Consider the following 23,419-nt stretch of genomic DNA (forward strand, 5'->3'; position numbering starts at 1 on the left):
CTGTTGCTTTCATATGTCATGCCTATTCGTTTTCATCAACATTTCTCCTTGCTGTATGCTATAAGAAGGCGTTTTTAGAGTTACATTTCATTGCTGGTGGAGGGGGGGTGGGTTGTTTTCAGTGAGATCCTGGAGAATGCTGCCTGGCCAATCATGGCGTTCCATCCCCTCTTCCCCTCCTCTCTCCCTCCCTGACCCCTCCTCAGAAGCTCTGGGCTGAGGAGATGAGGATCGCTTCTCCCTACTGATGCCTCCTTTTACTTTTGTTTGCCAGGTAGGATATGTGATTTCTATGACCAGAAGTCTTTCTGTGTGCTGATTATTCAAAGCAAATGTCCTAGTAATAATAATAATAAAAAATACTTATTCAGAACAAGTTCTACAACTCAAAGAAAAGATGCTTATGAAATAGATTGTCAAACGGTAGGTGCACAAGTAGATTTTGTACAGATTACAAGTCTAACTGTGAAGCAAAGAGCCTCTGGTTGAAGTGTGGCTCCGGAGCTGAGCTCTTTTGTCAATCCTTTCTATTTTTTCACCTTTGCTTCACAATTTCTTGCAATAAAGGATTTTCATTAATCCCTATAACAGAGCAGCAGCAAAGGTGTACGCTGTAGATTGCACCCCTCAGGAGACATTAGATGAAAAGAGTAAAGCTGTTTGGTTGTATCAGACTGGATTTGTAATGTCTTTTTTTTCTCTCTTTCTTTCTTTCCTCTTCACTCTCTGGTTATTTGCAGCTAGCTGGAAGGTTTCATTCTCTGACAGGGAGAAGGAAAGAGGGACTGAAGAGGCTCTCTTGACCAACAAAAGATGTCTTACCTCCACAATCGTTCACTTGCCAGTTTGGTTGATCCTTTTTCCTCTTTTTTACCTGCTGTCCTAAACAGCAGTCTGGGCAGCAACAGTCCTTTACCCTTTGTAGGGTGCCCAGTCAGCAGCTTGGGGAACCTATCCAGTCTGGAGGGGAACCTTTCCTACCTGTGCAACCGGACACAGGTTTACAGCAATGACACCACCTCCATAATCATTGCCATAATCATCACTGCTCTTTACTCCATTGTCTGTGTGGTGGGGCTCTTTGGAAATGTCCTGGTCATGTATGTCATCATCAGGTAAGCAGTCCTGAGGTCAGATTAAAAGCCTCAGTCCCTAACCCCCTCATAGCAACCTCACCAGAAAAGAGGGGTTTATGATCAGACGTGAGAGGCAGTTCTACCGAGAATGTTTCATTCGTCCACCAAGCAGGCACTGATCAGATAAATCAGCAGAAGTTTGCAGTCTTTGTAAGAGATTAGAGAGGAGGTTTCTGTTTTGGAATAGTTTGTCAATGACGATCTGCATGCAAACATATTGGAAATCAACAAAAGCTCGGTTTCATTTTGTGCATATCAAATGAAGAAAATGTTCAATATATGTTTTATTTCTAAATCAGAAAGTTCTTTATAACCAGCGTGGCTGATTTGCAGTAGTGAAATATTTAGCATATGCACTTTTTTTTTCTGAATAAGAATATACTGCTAATGCTTTAATAAGTAAAGCATCACTATTCTTGATTTTAATTTTGGGAAACCATCACCTAAAAAAAATATTCAAAATGTGCTAAAAGAAAGTGTCTAACACTGACTGAGCTGGCAAAATGTAATATATATATATATTTGTACTCTTAGACTTAGAGATGATCAGGAATGATTCATTTTGATAACAGAATGTGAAATGCAGACTTTTTTCCTAGCACAATTAGAAGGCTGCTTCAGTCAGGTGAACAGATCTACATAGAGAGAGGAATATATTAGCATATCACAACCCATTCTGTAATAAAGTTTTCTAGTTCTTGTGAAGTACAATGCTGCATGCCAGAGGTGACCTTCCAAACAATAAAGCTAGAAAGAGCCATGAAGTTGTCCCATGGTATTCTGGAGTGAGCTTTCTCATAACTAATATAGGCACCACCCCTTCTAAATGCCATGGGACAGACTTTCTCCACGCATCACTGGCCCTCCAGTGGTTTCTAACAAGTCACTAATGGACTCAGGAGCTGGTGTGAAAAGAAATACAGAGTGCTAAAGAGTGAAAATGTCCCCTAAAAACTCACAGTTTGAATGAGTAGCTAAGGCAAAAGTTCTGTGGTCAAGGTCACAGGGAAGGTCAGGGACAGAAACAGGGCTTGAACTTGAGCTTCCTGGTCTCTAATCCACCCCACAAGCCTCCTGTTGCTGTTTTCTTCAGATAGTTTCATTCTATTCTTTGACTTAGAGATACAATTTCTTGCTTCTTACACTATGCATGTAATAATAATGAAAAGGGTAGCTGCAAGCGATTTAAGTTTGCATGCTTCAGTAGAGCAGCATATAAAATTTAACATGGTAACATAGTAGATGAAGGCAGATAAAGACCCGAATGGTCATCCAGTCTGCCCAACCTGATTCAATTTAAATTTTTTTAATTTTTTCTTCTTAGCTATATCAGGGCAAAGATCCAAACCTCTACCTGGTACTGTGCTTGCGTTCCAACTGCCGAAATCTCAGTTAAAACCTACTCAAGCCCATCTAAACCCTACCAACCATTGAAGCTCTCTCTCTAGCCCATCCTCCCCCAAATGGCCATATACAGACGCAGACTGTGAAAGTCTGTCCTGTACTGGCCTTAATTCAATATTTAATATTATTTTCTGATTCTAGATCCTCTGTGTTCATCCCATGCTTCTTTAAACTCAGTCATCGTTTTCCTCTCCACCACCTCTCTCGGGAGCACATTCCAGGCATTCACCACCCTCTCCGTAAAGTAGAATTTTCTAACATTGCTCTTAAATCTACCACCCCTCAACCTCAAATTATGTCCTCTGGTTTTACCATTTTCCTTTTTCTGGAAAAGATTTTGTTCTACGTTAATTCCCTTGAAGTATTTGAATGTCTGAATCATATCTCCACTGTCCCTCCTTTCCTCTAGGGTATACATATTCAGGGCTTCCAGTCTCTCCTCATACATCTTCTGGCGCAAACCTCTTATCATTTTCGTCACCCTCCTCTGGACCGCTTCTTACGTTCTTTGCCAGATACAGTCTCCAAAACTGAACACAATACTCCAAGTAGGGCCTTACCAATGACCTGTACAGGGGCATCAACACCTTCTTCCTTATACTGGCTATGCTTCTCTTTATACAGCCTAGCATCCTTATGGCAGCAGCCACCGCCTTGTCACACTGTTTTTTCACCTTTAGATCTTCAGACACAATCACCCCAATGTCCCTCTCCCCGTCCGTTCATATCAGCTTCTCACCTCCCAGCATATATGGTTCCTACCGATTATTAATCCCTAAATGCATTACTCTGCATTTTTTTGCATTGAATTTTAGTTGTCAGGCATTAGACCATTCCTCTAACTTTTGCAGATCCTTTTTCATATTTTCCACTCCCTCTTCGGTGTCTACTTTGTTACAAATCTTGGTATCATCTGCAAAAAGGCACACTTTTCCTTCTAACCCTTCAGCAATGTCACTCACAAACATATTGAACAGGATCGGCCCCAGCACCGAACCCTGAGGGTCTCCACTACTCACCTTTCCTTCCTCCGAGCGACTTCCATTAACCACCACCCTCTGGCATCTGTCGACAGCCAGTTTCTAACCCAGTTTACCACTGTGGGTCCTAATTTCAGCCCTTCAAGTTTGTTCAACAGACTTTGCTGAAATCTAAGTAAATTACATCTAGCATATGTCCTTGATCCAGCTCTCTGGTCACCCAATCAAAAAATTCAATCAGGTTCGTTTGGCACGATTTACCTTTTGTAAAGCCATGTTGCCTCGGATCCTGTAACCCATTAGATTCAAGGAAGTACACTATCCTTTTTTTCAGCAACACTTCCATTATTTTTCTAACAACCAAAGTGAGGCTCACCGGCCTGTAGTTTCCTGCTTCATCCCTGTGACCACTTTTATGAATAGGGACCACATCTGCTCTCCTCCAAACCCCAGGAACCACTCCCGTCTCCAGAGATTTGTTGAACAAGTCTTTAATAGGGCTCGCCAGAACCTCTCTGAGCTCCCTTAGTATCCTGGGATGGATCCCGTCTGGTCCCATCGCTTTGTCCACCTTCAGTTTTTCAAGTTGCTCATAAACACTCTCCTCCGTGAATGGCTCAGAATCTACTCTGTTTTCTTGTATAACTTTGCCAGACAATTTCGGTCCTTCTCCAGGATTTTCTTCTGTGAACACAGAACAGAAGTATTTGTTTAGCACAAACTATTTGCTTTTTCCTCATCACTCTCCACATATTGGTTCCCAGTTTAGCAATTCCATTTTTAATCTTCCTCCTTTCACTAATATATCTGAAAAAAATTTTGTCTCCCTTTTTTACATTTTTAGCCATTTGTTCTTCCGCCTGATTTGATTATTAAACTGCCGTGAGAGTCCTTATTTTTTTTTTTTTTTTTTTGCATCTTCCTAAGATGTCACCCCCCTCCCCCACTACCACTTTTACTTTCCTATATCTATTTGGATTTAGCTCACACATTTTTTAGGAGCACTTGTGGTGGCTTACATTCAGGTATTTCCCCTGACTTTAAAAGGGTTACAATCTACAATCGTAAATTAGGGCGGGACAACAGAGGCCAAAGAGGAGTTCCAGAGGGATCTGATCACCGTCTTCCTGGGTTCTCAGTCTGCTGCTCTGAGCATTATTCTACTTTTTGTATTGAGCTTGTAAACCTAGTGAGAAATCTTGTAATAGGTTGTGTTGTATCCAGACATATCCCACCAAATCCTCACTAAAGCGGAGTTCTAGGTGGGTTACAAATAACATTGCTGTTATCTAGGACATGATAACAGATTATAGCCTTAACAGAGAGCTCTGAGATCAGCAAGTGGCAAATAGCATTATCTTAAGCAGCAGGTTACAAATAGTTTGTATATATGACAGATGTTTTCTATCTTAATGAAGAGTTTTTGTTGTGTCTTTTTTTATATAGTAGATTCTTCTGCTCTGTAGAAGGCTAGGCTTTAATTTTTCCGAGCGGAGAGGCAAGCCTTTTTTTTCAGAGAGGGAAAATGCATCATATGTGCTTGTTGCATTTATGTGTTCTTCAAGAGAAAATAAATTGGTCTCAAGAAGTGTGTTCAAAGAGCTCCATCTATTGAAAAAAAAAAAAGACAAAAAAGCTGAAAATGTTTCTTTTCTGTGCCCAAGAGTGAAAAGTGGTGGTTACTACAAGGGGCCGCTGAAAAGTTCTCAGCCCTGAGGCATTCTCCATCGAGTGCTATACACTTAGTTCAGTGATTTTCTACTTTTTTTGTTCCTATATTTTTCCGACAGAATGAAAAAAAGTGGAAAATCACTGGACTAAGTGTATAACCCTCGATGGAGTATGTCCCAACTTTGTTGGTTGGGTTGAGAACTTTTCAGTGGTCCCTCATATACATACTCTAGAGGTCACTGTTCTTTCTGTATGAGTAGAAAGTTCTAAGTAACACAGGAATTGAGCTATTAGTTATATGATTAGGCTTTTGAGCAAAATGTTTATAAGATTCAGCATATGCTTTGACAAATGAATCTCTGCTCTTTAAGGGGTCCTTGTCCTGGCGCTAAAATGCATGTCTAACAGCAAAAAAAAAATAAAAAAAAAGTCTAATGTGGGATGTGATTATGTGCTCTGTGTTAGTTTTGAGATAAGAACATAAGAATAGCCTTACTGGGTCAGACCACTGGTCCATGTAGCCCAGTATTCCATCTTCACGGAGGCCAATCCAAGACACAAATACCTAGCAAAAACCAAATAGTAGCAACATTCCAAGCCATTGATCTAGGGCAAGCAGTGGCTTCCCCTTGTCTATCTCAACAGCAGACTACGGACTTTTCCTCCAGGAACTTGTCCAAACCTTTTTTTTAAAACCAGCTAAATTAACCACTCTTACCACATCCTCTGGCAATGCGTTCCAGAACTTATCTATTCTCTGAGTGAAAAAATATTGCCTCCTATTGGTTTTAACATTATTACTCTGTAACTTCATTGAGTGTCCCCTAGTTTTTGTAAATCAGGATGTAGTAAAAAATCAATCCACTTGTACCTGTTCTGCAACACTCAGAATTTTGTATTCTTCAATCATATCTCCCCTCAGCTATCTCTTTACCAAACTGAAGAGCCCTAACCTCTTTAGTATTTTCTCATACGAGAGGAGTTCCATCCCCTTTATCAACTTGGTCACTCTTCTTTGAACCTTCTCTAGTGCAGCTTTGTCTTTTTTGAGATAGGAAGACCAGAACTGAATGCAATACTCAAGGTAAGGTTGCACCACTGAGTGATGCAGAGGCATTATAAGATTCTTAGTCTTGTTTACCAACCCTTTTCTAATAATTCCTAGCATCTTGTTTGCTTTTTTGGCCGCCACCACACATTGAGCAGAAGGTTTCAGTGTATTATCCACGATTACACCCAGATCTTTTTTGGGGGTGCTAACCCTCAAGGTGGACCCCTAGCATCTGGTAACTGTAACTTGGGTTATTCTTCCTAAAGTGCATCACTTTAGATTTGTCCACATTAAATTTCATCTGCCACTTGGATGCCCAGTCTTCCAATTTCCTAAGGTCTGCCTACAATTTTTCACAATCTGCATGTGTTTTAACAACTTTGAACAGTTTAGTGTCATCTGCAAATTTAATCACCTCGCTTGTAGTTCCAATTTCCAGATCGTTTATAAATAAGTTAAATAGCACCGGTCCCAGTACAGACCCCTGTGGCATTCCACTGTTTACTCTCCTCCATTGAGGAAAATGGCCATTTAACCCTATCCTTTTGTTTTCTGTCCGAAAACCAATTCTTAATCCACAATTGAAAATTGCCTCCTATCCCATGACTCTTTAATTTTCTCAGAAGCCTTTCATGAGGAACTTTGTCAAAAGCTTTGTGGAAATCTAGATACACTACATCAACCAGCTCACCTTTATCCACATGTTTATCCATACCTTCAAGTACTTTTTACATTATTTTTTAAGGGCATGTCTGGAGTAGAGAACAGGCATTTCTGTGCTAACCAGTCAGTGCATTTACACTACTGTGCTAACTGGTTCATGGAACAATATGGGATCCCTTACCAAAAAACCAATTTTAGGGGATTTTGCCAGGTACTTGAGATCTGGATTGGTCACTGTAGAAACAGAATACTAAGATAGATGGACCACTGATCTAACCCAAAATGGCTATTCTTATGTTCTTATGTTAATTACAAAATTGGGAGCGGTGAGTTCTCCTGCAATAATTTTGACAAATGGCTGTGTACTAATGGCAACATTAGTGCAAGACTATTAATGAAATGAATAGAAAATTGGGGCTTTTATAGCTGAGGTAAAAATGGCCTTAGCTTGTGGGAAAGATCCATGTAAGTGTGCACTAAGGCCAATTTTTACCACAGCTTTATAAAAGGACAACTAAATAAATCAGGTCTGATATTTGGCCAAAGTCAGCCAATGTTTAAATTTAAGCAGTTGTATTAGTACTATGGCAGCATTTCTTATTGGTGGGTTCTTCCTTTTATCGTGTGCCAATGCTGTGTGGAAAGATCCTATGCTATAACCTCATTTGGGTGGGGGGGGGGGAGTTATCAATGGGCGCTAAGTGATTTAGTGCATACTAAACGCTAAGATGCCCATAGAAATATGTTGGGTGTCTTAGATATGTTTAGCACACACTATTGCGGTTAGCGTGCACTAAGGTCCAGATTCTGTATAGGACGCCCACGACAGATGTCCTATACAGAATCAGGCCTATGTCCACCTAAAATAAACTGGATTCTGTAACTGACATCCATGTTACAGATGCCGGTTACAGAACCAAGTTAGTGTAGACATGGCTGCTACACTTATCGCGGCATGGGTATAGCGGCATGGGTATAGCGGCAGTGGCTGGCTGCCTTCGCCCCAAATGAATGAGCCAGGATGGTGCTCAACCCTCTTGCTGGAAGGCCCCCTCCACCCCATGATCGCCAGCAGGAGAATGCCCAACCCCTCCTGCCGGAAGATGACCCCCCACACCCCGATCGCTGGCAGGACAGTGCTCAATTCCTCCTGTTAGAAGGCCCCCATCCCCCAAAATTTGCTGGCAAGAGTGTGCTCAACCCCTCCTGCTGGAAGATGACCCCCCATCCCTGATCACTGACAGGAGGGCGCCCAACCCCTCCTGCCAGAATATAATACCCCATCCCTACCCCGATTGCCGGCAGGAGGGTGCCCAACCCCTCCTGCCGGAAGATGACCCCCCATCCCCTGATCGCCAGCAGGAGAGTGCCCACTGACTGACCAGTTCAGGGTCTTGGGACGAAAGCTGAAGCGGAGTACCCGGAGGATAGCATTCTCAGAGATCCTGCCTGTACCGAGAGCAGATGCAAAGAGACAGGCAGACCTCCAGGCTGTGAATGCATGGTTGAGGAGATGGTGCCAGGAGGAGGGCTTCCACTTTGTGAGGAACTGGACGTCCTTCTGGGGAAAGAGTAAGCTCTACCGGCGGGACGGCCTGCACCTGAGCACAGCGGGAACTAGACTACTGGCAGCCAATGTGAGGAAGGAGATCGAGAGGGCTTTAAACTGAGGAGAGGGGGAAAGCCGACAGCCGATCTGATGTTGACGCTTCGGACAACAGTATCCAGAACAGATGCTGAACGGGCTGACTGCAAGGAGGAAGTAGAGAGACCGGTGGATCTTATGATCAGACAGCGAGGGAAACACCAGGTAAGGGGAGCTTGCTGGGAGGAGACTAAGGGGCATGGAGTCACAAGGGGACTGGGTGGCACGAGGGCAAAAGCTGAGGGCAATATAGAGGTGCCACAAGGCGAGGGGGATCAAACAGAGGCTCAAGGGATGATAGCCCAGGAGTGGGCCGGTAGGGCTAGAAAACCCAGAGGAAAAGCGGGGAAGTGGGGTGGTGGGGATGTGGAGAAGCTGAAAGCTAAGAGGGTAAAGGCTGAGGGCAAAGCAGAAGCACAGGGAACGGAAAAAATGCCCGAAATCCAAGAGCAAGTGGCCCAGGTAAATGCAAAGGTGGAAGAAAAACGACGGAACCTGAGGTGCTTATACGCAAACGCAAGAAGCCTCAAGGCCAAGATGGGTGAACTAGAAGTCGTGGCCAAGGGGGAGGACCTGGATATAATTGGAATTGTAGAAACCTGGTGGACAGAGGAAAATCAATGGGACGTAGTGCTGCCGGGGTACAAGCTTTATAGGAGGGACAGGACCCACAAGAAGGGAGGAGGCATAGCACTATATATAAAGGACTCTATCCACTCGGTCGGGATAGATATGGCAACAAAGGCAGAGGGGCTGGAATCACTATGGATCAAATTACCCGGAAACAAGGGTGCGGGCATAAAACTGGGGCTGTACTATCGACCACCTGGTGCGCCAGAGGGAGTCGGACACGACTTGGAAGCAGAATTGAGACAGGAATGCAGGACTGGAAGTGTAACAGTGATGGGGGACTTCAACTACCCGGGAATAGACTGGAGTACGGGTCACTCCAACTGCACTAGGGAGACAGGATTTGTAGAAACTGTGAAGGACTGCTTCATGGAGCAACTAGTCAAAGAACCGACGCGAGGGGGTACTACTCTTGACCTCATCCTAAACGGATTAGGGGGGCCTGCTAGAGGGATAGAAGTGGGAGGACCACTAGGCAATAGTGATCACAACATGATCAGATTCACATTAGAAAGAGAGACACCCATAGTAAGGAGGACCGCAACAACTGCACTGAATTTCAAGAAAGGGAACTATGTTGCTATGAGAGAAATGGTGGGGAGGAAGCTCAGAAACATCTTTAGGATGGAGACTGTGGGAAGCGCCTGGACCCTATTCAGGGACACCCTGCAGGAAGCACAGAGAATGTACGTCCCCAGTTTCAGGAAAGGCTGCAAGAACAAGCGATCAAAGGACCCAGTTTGGATGTCAACAGAAGTAAAGAGGGCGATAAAGGACAAAAAGGTATCCTTCCGGAGATGGAAAAAGGACCCAACGGAGGAAAATCACCAGACGCACAGGAAATGCCAAAAGGAATGCCACCGGGAGGTTAGAAAAGCAAAGGGGGAATACGAAGAGGGGCTGGCCAGAGAGGCGAAAAACTTCAAGGCATTCTTCAGTTACGTTAAGGGAAAGCGACCAGCGAGAGAGGAGGTGGGGCCGTTGGACGATGGGGATAGGAAGGGAGTGATTAAGGAGGATAAAGAGGTAGCTGAGAGGTTGAACACGTTCTTCTCGTCGGTTTTCACGAGTGAAGACACATCTAATATACCGGACTCAGAGGAGCTCATGAGTGGGGAACAGGCTGAAAAATTGGATCACATAGAGGTAAGTAAGGAGGATGTCCTCAAACAGATAGACAGGCTAAAATGCGGCAAATCACCGGGCCCGGACGGGATCCACCCAAGGGTTCTGAAGGAACTAAGACAAGAAATAGCGGGCACAATCCAGCATGTTTGCAACCTATCCTTGAAAACTGGTGAGGTACCAGAGGACTGGAAATTGGCGAATGTCACACCTATCTTCAAGAAGGAATCGAGGGGTGACCCCGGGAACTACAGGCCGGTGAGCCTGACTTCAATTATAGGGAAGATGGTGGAAGCTATGATCAAGGACGGCATTTGCGAGCACATCGAGAAAAATGACCTATTGAGAACAAGCCAGCACGGATTCTGTAAGGGAAGGTCGTGCCTAACGAACCTTCTGTACTTCTTTGAGGGAATAAGCAGTCGGGTGGACAATGGGGAACCCATAGACATCATTTACCTCGATTTTCAAAAGGCTTTCGACAAGGTGCCACATGAAAGGCTGCTTAAGAAGCTGTGGAACCACGGGGTGGGAGGGGATGTGCACAGATGGATCAAGCACTGGTTGTCGGGCAGACTGCAGAGGGTCGGAGTAAAGGGTCAATATTCTGACTGGCGGGGAGTCACGAGTGGTGTACCACAGGGGTCGGTGCTGGGGCCATTACTCTTTAATATATTTATCAATGACCTGGAAAAGGAGGCAAAGTGCGAGGTTATAAAATTTGCAGACGATACCAAACTGTGCGGCAGAGTTAGGACCAGGGAGGAGTGTGAGGACCTACAAAGAGACCTGGACAAGCTAGAAGACTGGGCAAACAAATGGCAAATGCGCTTTAACGTGGACAAATGCAAGGTCATGCATATAGGGAAAAAGAACCCGTTGTTCAACTACAAATTGGGGGGGGTATTGTTGGGAGACAGCAGACTTGAGAGAGACTTGGGTGTGCTGGTGGATGCATCACTGAAGCCATCTGCACAGTGCGCAGCAGCCTCGAAAAAAGCAAACAGGATGCTTGGCATCATAAAGAAGGGCATAACAACCAGAACACGGGAAGTCATCATGCCATTGTATCGAGCGATGGTGCGTCCACATCTGGAATACTGCGTTCAGTATTGGTCGCCGCACCTCAAGAAGGACATGGCGGTACTTGAGAGAGTCCAAAGGAGAGCAACGAAAATGTTAAAAGGGCTGGAACACTGCCCATACGCCGAGAGGTTGGATAGACTGGGGCTCTTCTCTCTGGAAAAGAGGAGGCTCAGGGGAGATATGATAGAGACCTTCAAGATCATGAGGGGCATAGAGAGGGTGGATAGGGACAGATTCTTCAGACTGAAGGGGACAACAGGTACGAGGGGGCATTCGGAGAAACTGAAGGGAGATAGGTTCAGAACAAACGCAAGGAAGTTTTTTTTCACCCAGAGGGTCGTGGACACTTGGAATGCGCTACCGGAGGAAGTGATCAGGCAGAATACGGTACAGGGATTCAAACAGGGATTGGACGGATTCCTGAAGGATAAAGGGATCGTGGGATACTGAGGGAGGAGCTGGGATGTAACACAAGTATAGAAAGCTAACCAGGTAATGAGTATAGAAACCAAATCAGGTCGTGCATGTGCAAGACCGGAGGGTTAGGACCTCGATAGGAAGACAGGACTTAAATGAGAAACCAAGGTGGCAAGGGAGCCCCTTCTGGTGATACAGACAGGTCGTGACCTGTTTGGGCCGCCGCGGGAGCGGACTGCTGGGCGGGATGGACCTGTGGTCTGACCCGGCAGAGGCACTGCTTATGTTCTTATGTTCTTATGAAGATGCCCCCCCTAAAGTAAGACCCTCTTGAAGTAAGACCCTCCCACTAACACCCCCCCTCTGGACCCTCCCCCACTAACCTTAAATTTGGTCTGCTGGACGGGTCTTACTACCAGCTAGCCGGCAGGCCCACCTCTCTTCAAATGAGGCGGGCCAGCCCCTTTCCAGCCCATCCCTGAGAAGCCTAAGGCCTGATTGGCCCAGGCGCCTAAGGCCCCTCCTATGGGGGGGGTCGTCTTTCAGCAGGAGAGGTTGGGCATCCTCCTTCTGGCGATCGTTGAGGGGTGGGGGATCATCTTCTGGCAGGAGGGGTTGGGCACCCTCCTGCCAGCAATTGGGGGCCTTCTGGCAGGAGGGGTTAAGCACCCTCCTGCTGGCGATCATTGGAGGAGTGGGGGGTCTTCTGGGCAGGAGTGAATGGGCATTCCTCATGCCTTGTTCGTTCAGGGGAGAGGCAGGCAGCCATGGCCGCTATACCTATTGCGACAGGGAGATCCCTTGCCAAGATAAGTATAGCGGCCGTGTCTACTTACAATGTGTGCATCTTCTGATGGGCTAGGGAGACACGTAGGGCCACCTAGGTTTGCCTAAGGCTATCGCCTAGCCTTAGGCGAGCTTAGGTGGGCTTTTGGGCCTCCCTAGGCTCCCAGAGGCCCCTTCAATATAGATGACCTGCCTGGGGAACATTTTTTTAAAAACATGCGTCCCAATTGGCTGATTAGACAGCTGTAGGACGCCTACAGCTGCCTACAATCAGGATGCGGTTTGCAGAATCGGGGCCTAAATCTTTTAGTGCCTACTGATGAATTCCCCCCTTGGCTACCCAGATTCCATTATTGAATACTAGCATAACCTGGGATGGGTAAAATCTAGCTTCCTGCATTTCTATCAGTCATAGACTGATGGAGTAACTGCAGATGTCTAATACATCAGGGGCATGTGTAACTTTTACAAAATTGTGTGCATCAGTGTCCTTCCCATGTTCCACCCATAAGAACGCCCCTCTGGCATTTATGTGCTGTGCCATTCATGTAGTCCCTTATATAACATAGGGGAAGGGAAATGTGAATCCTTTTCTCATTGGCAAAGGGTTATTATTCTTTTTGTATGTGTGTTCAATATTGTTATTGTTTTCAAAATAAATACAGACAAACAAGAACAAGTACAGCAGTACAAGTAATTGAACTAACAACCTAACAAATGGCAGTCCAGTATCATACAGTCTCGTATAACATAGTAGTAAAGTGATTCCATATAGATCTAACACTGTTATTCAATAAAGGCAATTCACAATAGACGCACAGTAAATTTCTAAAGGATGGCAAAGGGTCTTAAATTTACACACAGTAAGATGTCACAGGATCTTATGTGCAGTTAGTTTAGGTTTCAAAAGACTGTTGAAAATTCAATTGTTTATGAATGCTTTCTAATGATGAGATAATGTGTAAATGTTATTACTTCCTTATGCTTTAATGCATAGATTTTTTTGATTTGTATGAGATGGTTTTCGAAGAGCAAAGTGTTCTTCCCTTTATTGAACATGTATGTAATATGCAATTTTATGTATGCTTTTATGTAAACTGTATAGGCCTTATATAGTATATAATTTTTTAAAATAAATAAATACATTTGCATACTGTAAGTTTCCAAGGATGCTACGGGATCTTAAATTTACACAGAGGGCCATTTTTTCCACCACTATCGTCTCATATTTTGAAATCAGGTATACTATATTCCACCACAAATTATAATTCAAATTAGAAGGATTTTTCCAATTGGTAAATATAGTTTTAATGGCAATCATTATCAAAAACTTTAATAACCAAGCTATGGAGTCTGTGATTTTTAAAAGGCTATTATTCTAATATAACTGACATGTGGCAGATCATCTTGCTGCAGCTTTATGGAAATAATTAACACAATTACATACGGCATTTATACATAAATGTGTTATGTATGCCATTCCTATTACCTGAAACTTCAACATGTAAAAAATCTTTGGGTCGATATTTAAAACGAATTAAGTAACCAAAAAGAGCTCCTGGCTGATTAAACCATCTGTTTGGGGTAGCCAGTCATTTTCAGCAGCATTTAATTGGTTAGTGATGTTTCAAGTTTCAAGTTTCAAGTTTCAAGTTTATTCAGTTTTTGATGAATCGCCTATTATAGATTCTAGGCGATGTACATATTACAATTTAAATAGAAGAAACTTACAAAATAATTCAAATTACAAAATTAAAACAATACATACATGAGTTTGAGGAATGGGGATAAAAGTTACAAAATGTCCAATTAGCGCCTAATTGAAAACTGGCTATTTGGGGGTGGAGGGTGGAATCAGCACCTGGCCAGCACCTTGTCAGGCAGGATCACATAAAAATCAATCCTATTTTTTATGTAGTGTCTCATAGCCAGTTAAGTGCTGCATATTGCACTTAACCAGCTCCACAAACTTGGAAAATCAAGATATGGCCTGGTATTGATTTTCTGCAAATTATGCTGGCGGTGGTTAGCAAAATGATAAGCATCATTGGTTAAATAGCAACCTCTCTAATAATAGTCTTTTACATGCAACTGTCAGGTCTAGGGTCAAGGGAGAGGGTGGCGCAGTGGTTAAAGCTGCAGCCTTATCACCCTGAGGCTGTGGGTTCAAACCCACACTGCTCCCTGGGATCCTACATAAGTCACTTAATCCCCCCCCCCCCCCCATTGCCCCAGGTACATTAGATAGATTGTGAGCCCACCAGGACAGACAGGGAAAATTGCTTGCATACCTGAATAAATTCCTGTAAACAAGCTCCTTGAACAAACATTCTTCTCCTTGAAACCCTTATCACTCCATCCTGCAAGGAATGACATCTGCAGCATTACCCCATTCTACTTCACTCCATTACCTGTCCCTACTCCCGCTCTCTAATTTATCAGAATTGGTGGTTTGGTCGGGAAATCTCCACACTGCTGCTAACAAATTCTGTCAAGCCCACTAAAAGTCTCAACAAAGAATTTTTCATATGTCTTCCCTTTGATTGGTACTTGACCTACCATGAGCACCAATCGGACTCCAACACTACTCATGGCTGTGACTTTTCATCCGCTTAGATGCTGAATAATGGTACTAAAGATGTAAATGCTAGCTCTGCCTTTCCTAAACCTCAGTATCAATCCCTTATATGGATCAAAAGTGTCTGTTTAATGAGTTAAATGGCTGAATCTTATCTGAATAAGTGTTGAAAGTGGTTCATAGACAACCCCGCGAAAGACAAAGGCGCACACCGACAACTGAGCGCAAGACGGAGGTGCGCGCCGAAGAAAATTACAGTTTTTAGGGGCTCCGATGGGGGGTTTTGTTGGGGAGCCCCCCCAGTTTACTTAATAGAGATCGCACCGGCGTTGTGGGGGGTTTGGGGGGTTGTAACCCTCCACATTTTACTGTAAACTTAACTTTTTCCCTAAAAACAGGGAAAAAGTGAAGTTTTCAGTAAAATGTGGGGGGTTACAACCCCCCAAACCCCCCATGACGCCCCACAACGCGGTGCAATCTCTATTAAGTAAAGTGGGGGGTTCCCCCCATGCCCCCTCCGTCGGAGCCCTAAAAACAGTAATTTTCTGCGGCGCGCACCTCCGTGCTGCGCTCAATTGTCTGCGCGCACCTTTGTCCCGGCGTGCTTTTGACCTGACACCGTTAAAAGTTCACATACTCATATAAGTGAGTTATGTGCCTGCTACTTGCTAGCCAAGTCATAATTCACTTTGAATACCAAGCCATTTTTTTTGTAAGACTTGGAGGCTGATGTATTAATCTGCAGGTGAGTGGCCTCCTTCACATATACATTTCCTACCCATGAAATGCTCTTGCTAGAACTCTTTTGTGGAAATATTGTTCCTAGAACACATGGAAAGAGAGAACTTTTTATGGTGTGGTTATCCCATCTTTAAAAAAAAAAAAATGGCATGCAAGAAGAGTTTTGCCTGCTAGGTTAAAAAAAAAAAAAAAATCCTTAAGTCAAGTTTCAAGTTATTATTAAAATTTGATGTGCATGCATTGTCAAATATTTCAGAGTATTACAAATCTAAAAATGGGGGAAAACAATACAATACGTATGTAAAAAATCCGGACTGGTACAGAATGGATATGGAGATGAACTACAATAGTTATTGCAAAGAAAGAACATATATGGATAACACATCAGGGTGGGGCAAGAGGTAAAAAGAAAAGAAAAAAATAAGAAATGAAACTCAGCAAATAAAAAAATTAAAAAACTCAGGAATATTAAGTCTTAGTCCTTGAGCAATCCTCATGTCTACATCTCAAAGGCATCCTTATACAGAAAACTTTTTAGAGAGCCTTTGTGTGGCTTATCATTTATGAATTTGCTCCAACTTTCACACATTAAGCTCCATTTTCCATAGAACATTGAAGCAGGAACTGGGACTTCTGGGTTGGGATGTTCACAAATACTTTATTTTATAACATTTTATTGAAGAAATCCAATAAATATGCAATAATATATTACAATAAAATAGTCATTACATTTAAATTCACCATATTAACTTTCCATCAAATGTCTTTCATTTCTTCAAAATAAATTTCCAAATTATGTTATAGATCTCTCAATACACTCCCCCTATTACCTTCCACCCTTCCCCCAACCCTTCCTCCCCCCATTTTTTAAATTTTAATTATAACCTTGTAATAAATGAATTAAACAAAATACAATTCAAGTAATTCCACATATATTACTATCATCCCTACTATTCCCACTCCTACCCTAGAATGACAGGTGACATCAAATACCAAATATTAAAATGCATTGAACTATTCCAAATCTTCAGTGTAAAGTATTAAGAATCATACTTCTTGCTCTAGAGCAGTGTTTTTCAACCTTTTTTGGGCAAAAGCACACTTGTTTCATGAAAAAAATCACGAGGCACACCACCATTAGAAAATGTTAAAAAATTTAACTCTGTGCCTATATTGACTATATATAAAGTAATTCTCTTGAATAGGAATCAAATAAACACAAAGAAAGTATTTTATAATGCTGCCACCGCCAACAACACCGTTGGCGGCGGTGGCACTCAAGTGGCTAAAGAGCCGCAGTTTGCCGGCCTAGGGACAACACTGGAGGGTGGCCAGCTGTGCACCCCCTTGGGACGTAAACCCGGGGTGGGGCAGACTGCCCCCCCCCCACCCTGGTATGCCACTATCTGTACCTCACTCCCTCCCTATGACCAAAAATTCTCCTTTCTTCTATTCCCCGTGTACACAACCATCTCTTTCCCTCCCTTCCTCTCTCCAAAGTCCATGCCTTCTGTGTCCAAACACTCATTCCCTCCCCCACCTCAGCATCTCTTTCCCTCCCTTCCTCTCTCCCAAGTCCATTTCTTCTGTGTCCAAAAACGCATTCCCTCCCCCACCTCAGCATCTCTTTCCCTCCCTTCCTCTCTCCCAAGTCCATGCCTTCTGTGTCCAAAAACCCATTCCCTCCCCCACCTCAGCATCTCTTTCCCTCCCTTCCTCTCTCCCAAGTCCATGCCTTCTGTGTCCAAAAACCCATTCCCTCCCCCACCTCAGCATCTCTTTCCCTCCCTTCCTCTCTCCCTCCCTTCCTCTCTCCCAAGTCCATTTCTTCTGTGTCCAAAAACGCATTCCCTCCCCCCCCTCAGCATCTCTTTCCCTCCCTTCCTCTCTCCCAAGTCCATGCCTTCTGTGTCCAAAAACCCATTCCCTCCCCCACCTCAGCATCTCTTTCCCTCCCTTCCTCTCTCCCAAGTTCATGCCTTGTGTCCAAAAACCCATTCCCTCCCCCACCTCAGCATCTCTTTCCCTCCCTTCCTCTCTCCCAAGTCCATGCCTTCTGTGTCCAAAAACCCATTCCCTCCCCCACCTCAGCATCTCTCTCCCTCCCTTCCTCTCTCCCAAGTTCATGCCTTGTGTCCAAAACGCACTCCCTCCCCCCTTTTGTGTTCCGTGTTTGCCTACCAGCCCATCTTTGCAACTTTCTCAGCAAAACGAAGCTCAAGCTGCAGGCTTGTCTTCTGCTTCCTGCCTGCCCTGCCGCGCACAAATAGCCGAATGGAAGTATTCTCCGACGTCAGCGCTGACGTCGGAGGGCAGGCTTTGCTTAAGCCCTCCCTCCGACGTCAGCGCTGACATCGGGGAACGCTTGCGATCGGCTATATGTTAGCTGCAGGGCAGGCAGGAACAGAAGTCGAGCCTCGCGGCTCGAGTTGTATTGAACTCCGTGGGTCCCCCGTCCAGCTCTCTCCTGTCCACGTGGGGCGGACCGCCCCTCTTCCTAGACTGGTGGTACTGCCCTGATGGCGGCCCTGACCGTACGGCACACCAGGCAACATCTCGCGGCACACTAGTGTGCCGCGGAACAGCGGTTGAAAAACACTGCTCTAGAGGATAAATTTTGTATATAAGGATCCAAAATTTTTAAAAATAAACAAGTTCTAGGAAATTTATGAACCTCCCAAATCTCAAATAAAATTAAATGATGAAATTGATTCCTCCAATGCCAATAACTAGGCGAATCTTTCTGTAACCAACCTCTACCAAATATGGAGCCTTCTATAAAATATATATAAAGATGCCAATAAATACACATTTATTTGCCAGCATGTACAGGAACGGTGACTTCATAAAGCTACAAATGCAAAGAGAGGCATCACCCAGTATCTTCTACTTACAGATGATGATTATACGTGAACAGTAATATTTCTACCTCCACAACTTATTTAAATGAAGATATTATAACAAATAAAAAAACAGACCTAACGTCTGAAGCATGCTCTTAAATTACACGTATTTACTTTTCTACATAATCACCACAATTCGCCACACATTTCTGTCAATGATGGACAAGTGTTTGAAAGTCATCATAAAAGAATTGGCTTTAATATAATACCAGTATAGTTATAAGTTTATCACCAACCCTCTCTCTCAAGATAAAACAGAATCTGCACTTGTGAGTCGGATGACAACGGTGGCCTCGGGAGACCCTTGAGACAGCACTGTGTGTGCGAAACATGTCGGGTCAGACTCCCAGGTTCAGCTGTGTATAAAAGCTAAGTATATACTTTTGTAATAATTTCTTGACACTATTGTAGTTGAAAAAAAAGAAAAAAAGGCATCTTTATGAACACGTTTGAATTATCACAGCGTATTTTAAAAAAATCATTTACCTATGATGAGCTACCACGTAAATCTCCCGCGTTTTTGAAATTCAACATAGCGGTGGAGTGGTGGGGCTGAGGTATTTCTGAGAAGATATTTATATGCATAGTACGCCAACCTAGCTGCTTATTTATTTATCATAAAAGAATTGAACATCTTGTCTCTTCAACCAGTTGCTCACATTCCTCTCCATCTCTTCATTTGAGTCAAACAGATGCACCCAAAGGTATTCCTGTGTCAGCAATTTCCCTTTAAGTCATCCTCCAATTGTTAGGGTAACCAGATTTTCTGTCTGGAAAATCTGGACCCCCTAGACCCGCCCCCCAGGGCCACACAGCCCCACCCATCCCTGCCTCATCACGCCCCTGATTCTGCCCTGTCATGCCTCCGATTCCGCCCCAGCCCTGCCTCTAATCCCGTCCCAACCTTCACCCCACCCCCCCCCCCCCGCTGCCTGTACTCATTGGGCAGTACATCCACACATGCGCGAATGCCCTCCTGCACGAAGGAAAGCTTTTCAAAATCCAGACAAAGTGCCAGGTTTTGAAAAGCCGTCCAGACCTCCGGACATGTCCTCAAAAGGAGAGCATGTCCAGTGAAATCAGGATGTCTGGTAACTCTACCAATTGTTCTTTACAAGTTTGTCAACCTCTCATGTGATACTCATCTGTTTCTGTCATGGGTCGCCCACTTCATTTGTGATCACACAAATTAGTCTGTACTGTTTATGGTCCAGTGATACACAATACCCACAATAACACAATCATCATGATACACAGCCTAAAAGTGATGGTGAATTTCAATTGAAGGGACTCGTGTAACATTCAGAATTTCTATTACAGCACATTGATTAAATCACATCACCAAGTGCTCACTGCATGCTTACATTTCTCGAAAGTATTAGCAAAACAGCCTCGTCACATAGGGACTTCTCACCAAGTGAGATGAAGGAAGCGATTTCAAAGACATGAACACATGTAGCACATCAGTGCTGTCTTCTGTTGATGAACTATGAAGGTGAAGACATTACCTTTAATTCACTGATATTTCACACTTTCACATATTCAAAGAAAATTTGCTTCTACCTTTAAGATCTATGCTCCTTAAAAATGTACTCAGGTGGAGTGCATAAATTTGTATTCAAAATCTGACTAACCTGCATTTAGGGGCATAAAAAGTGGGTGTCAGCAGCAGCAGATTTAGCACAGGACAAAGAATTTAGGAGCTTATTACTGATTTTCATAAATTCTCATAAATTAAGCTAATAAATCTAGACAAGCTTCATGGGGCTGACTTCTACATGTATAAATAGCGCCATTCAAAATGGGATATGTTTTGTGTGGTACTAGGGCAGGCCCCCAATGTATGTTTAGATGGTGTATGTCTAATTATTTAAAATGTTTGTCTCCCAGCTATTTTAAATCACGATGTACAACGCTTTGTACCTTTGGATAAGCATTTACAGTGTTCCCCCGGTTGTTTGCGGTCGGCGGTTCACGGTCCCGGTCATTCGTGGTATTTTCGGACCGCAAACCGCCAACAAGGAGAGGGCAGTGGAAGAGGCAGGAGAGAGCAGCCGGAGCACCACGAGTGCAGGAAATCACTCGCGGTTCGCTTCCGACCGTCTCTTCCTGCACAAAGTCGGGCCTTATCCAATCAGGAGCTGCTTTGACACGCCCTCTCCTGTTGCCCTCTTCAGGCTCCCCCATGAAAAACCGTATTCACGGTTTTTCAAGATTCGCGGGGGTTCCTGGAATGGAACCCCCGCGAATCTCGGGAGAGCACTGTAATCAAAATTTAAATAAACTATGAAACTATGGTGTCTTTATTTAATTATTTAATTAATTAATTTCTATTCTGTTCTCCCCAATGAGCTCAGAACGGGTTACAGGTTAATATCCATAGTATACAGTCAAAACAGGTTGATCTGGCGTTAGTTTCCCCACGTAGCGTGGGGGTTAGTGTGCACTAATCTGCAGCGTGCGCTTAAAACGTTACCACAGCTTAGTAAAAGGAGCTTATAGTTTTCTTTCATCCTTGTTATTTTTATTTATTTATATATTCATTTAATTACACACAAAGCATTAAACTTTGACAGGAAAATTATAAATAATACAACCAGTTTTTACCATTGGAGTAAAACAAGGAAAAAATCAACTTTATATATATAGTCCACAATGAGGAGAACAAGGAAAGAAAAAGAAAAAAAAAACATTTCAGGAAAAAGAGCAATTGGAAATAATTGAATATTATTAAAGAATAGAGCAGTTAACATTGACTAGTTTAATTATCAAACATGAGTTACCCTGAACTTTCCTAAGTAACATCAGAAATCCCTTTTCCTTCTAGGAAAAAAGGCAGTTGCTCTGGTTCAAAAAAAGATATATTTGTTTAATTGTTAATTTTTTTTATAGTTGCTACATATAAATACAAATATTTAAATGTTTAACCTCTGTGTTAGTGTGAATTGAAGGGGAAACTTATTGAAACACATGACCATGATTATAACATCTCATATATTCAATTTTAATAACTACCGTATTTTTCGCTCCATAAGACATACTTTTTCCACCCCCCAAAAGGGGGGGGGGAAATGTAAGTTCATCTTATGAAGTGAAGATACAAATTAAGCCTGCTGCCACTGCAACTTTTAAACCCCCCTGCCGCCGCTACATCTTTTAAACCCCCCCTGCCACCGCTGTATTTTTAACTCCCGCTGCCACTGCCACATCTTTTAAATACCCCCCGGCCACCGTATTTTTTTTAAACCACACCACTTCTACATCTTTAAAACCCACCTGCCTATCTGCTCCCTGACATCGTACCTGGTGGCAGGACAGGATTAATTTGTCGAGGGTCCCTAGGCACCCAAGTACACTGGGCCCCCTGCCCCACCCCACCCCACCATGCGTCCAGGCGAAAACAGGAAGCTGCGTCAGAGGGAAGCTTTGGGCAAGCAGCACCGCTTGCACAATTACAGTTCCCGTTGCCTTTCTTACCTGCGTTGCTTGCTTGTCTTACTTTCCGTTGATTGGGGGGCCCCGCATTGCCAATCGGGGTGGGGCCCGCATTGCCGATCAGGGAGGGCCCGCATTGCCGATCGATGCTGGAGGGGCCCATCGCCATGTGGAAAAAACAGTGTTGATGCCCTCCTTCATCGGGCCCTCCCTGATCATTTTGGCCCTAGGCACGTGCCTACTTGGCCTATTGGTTAATCCTGCCCTGCCTGGTGGTCCAGTGTATTTCCCGGCCAGTGGCGCACAGGTCAGAAGCATAGGGATCAAGAGCAAGCTCTCCACACTCCTGCCTGGGCCTGCGCCGATCTCCGAATGGCTGCAGTTAGCTCTCCCGGGATTCGCAAGAACTGACTGCAGCCATTCGGAGATCGGCTTACGCCAGGCAAGAGTGCAGAGGGCTTACCCCTGATCTCTGTGCTTCTGGCCTGTGCACCTGCTGGCTGGGAAAAATGAGAGCCATCTAAGGAGGGAGGAATTAAAAAAGGTACTGAAGGGATATGATTAAAGGTATGGGGGGGGATGATTTAAGGTACTGGGGGACACACGTGGTTGTATGGGGGGATAATTTAAGGTACTGGGGGCACGTGGCTATTCGGTAATGAAACTAGCTCCCTTTAAGTTCTTAACTGTATAATATAATGTCAAAATCACAGTCCAATTTATATCAACAACCATAAACTCCAATGTGGTTTTCACAGCCCCAGGGAACTATTTGGTAACAAAACTAGCTCCCTTTAAGGGCTTGATTCACTAGCCCTCCGATCCGTGCGCGATTGGAGGCAGGCCAACCGATTCCCCAACCATTTGCATGCAAATGGGGGCAATCGGAGGCACACCCCCAACTGACTGCATGGATTGCTAGAGCCCTGACAATAGTGACAGGAGAAGCAGCCTCCTGTCATTGCTGTCAGGACTTCTGCAGGCTTTTAAATTTTTTTTTAAATCGGACAGATATTTTGCATGTTTTACACACACAAAATATTAGCCCAATTTTTTTTTTAAATTACCCCCTCCCTCTCCTGATAAGTGCCTTTTCCCCTCTCCCTCCCTGAACCAAAAAGTCAACCCGACACGAGGGTCCCACTCTCAACCCGCCCACTGCACCCCC

At 44.0% G+C, this 23,419-nt stretch overlaps 1 protein-coding gene across 1 annotated transcript in view; it reads left to right on the top strand.

The window, feature by feature from the left end:
* Positions 1-814: 814 nt before the first annotated feature.
* OPRM1 (opioid receptor mu 1) overlaps positions 815-23,419 on the top strand; it is a 63,321-nt gene continuing 40,716 nt past the window's right edge. Inside the window, exon 1 of the mRNA XM_033937757.1 lies at positions 815-1,115. Within this exon, the coding sequence (XP_033793648.1) occupies positions 1,099-1,115 (17 nt within the window). The 5' untranslated portion in view covers positions 815-1,098. The remainder of the gene's footprint in view (positions 1,116-23,419) is intronic.

The sequence above is a fragment of the Geotrypetes seraphini genome, chromosome 3 (assembly GCF_902459505.1).
Source record: "Geotrypetes seraphini chromosome 3, aGeoSer1.1, whole genome shotgun sequence".
Lineage (NCBI taxonomy): Eukaryota > Metazoa > Chordata > Amphibia > Gymnophiona > Dermophiidae > Geotrypetes > Geotrypetes seraphini.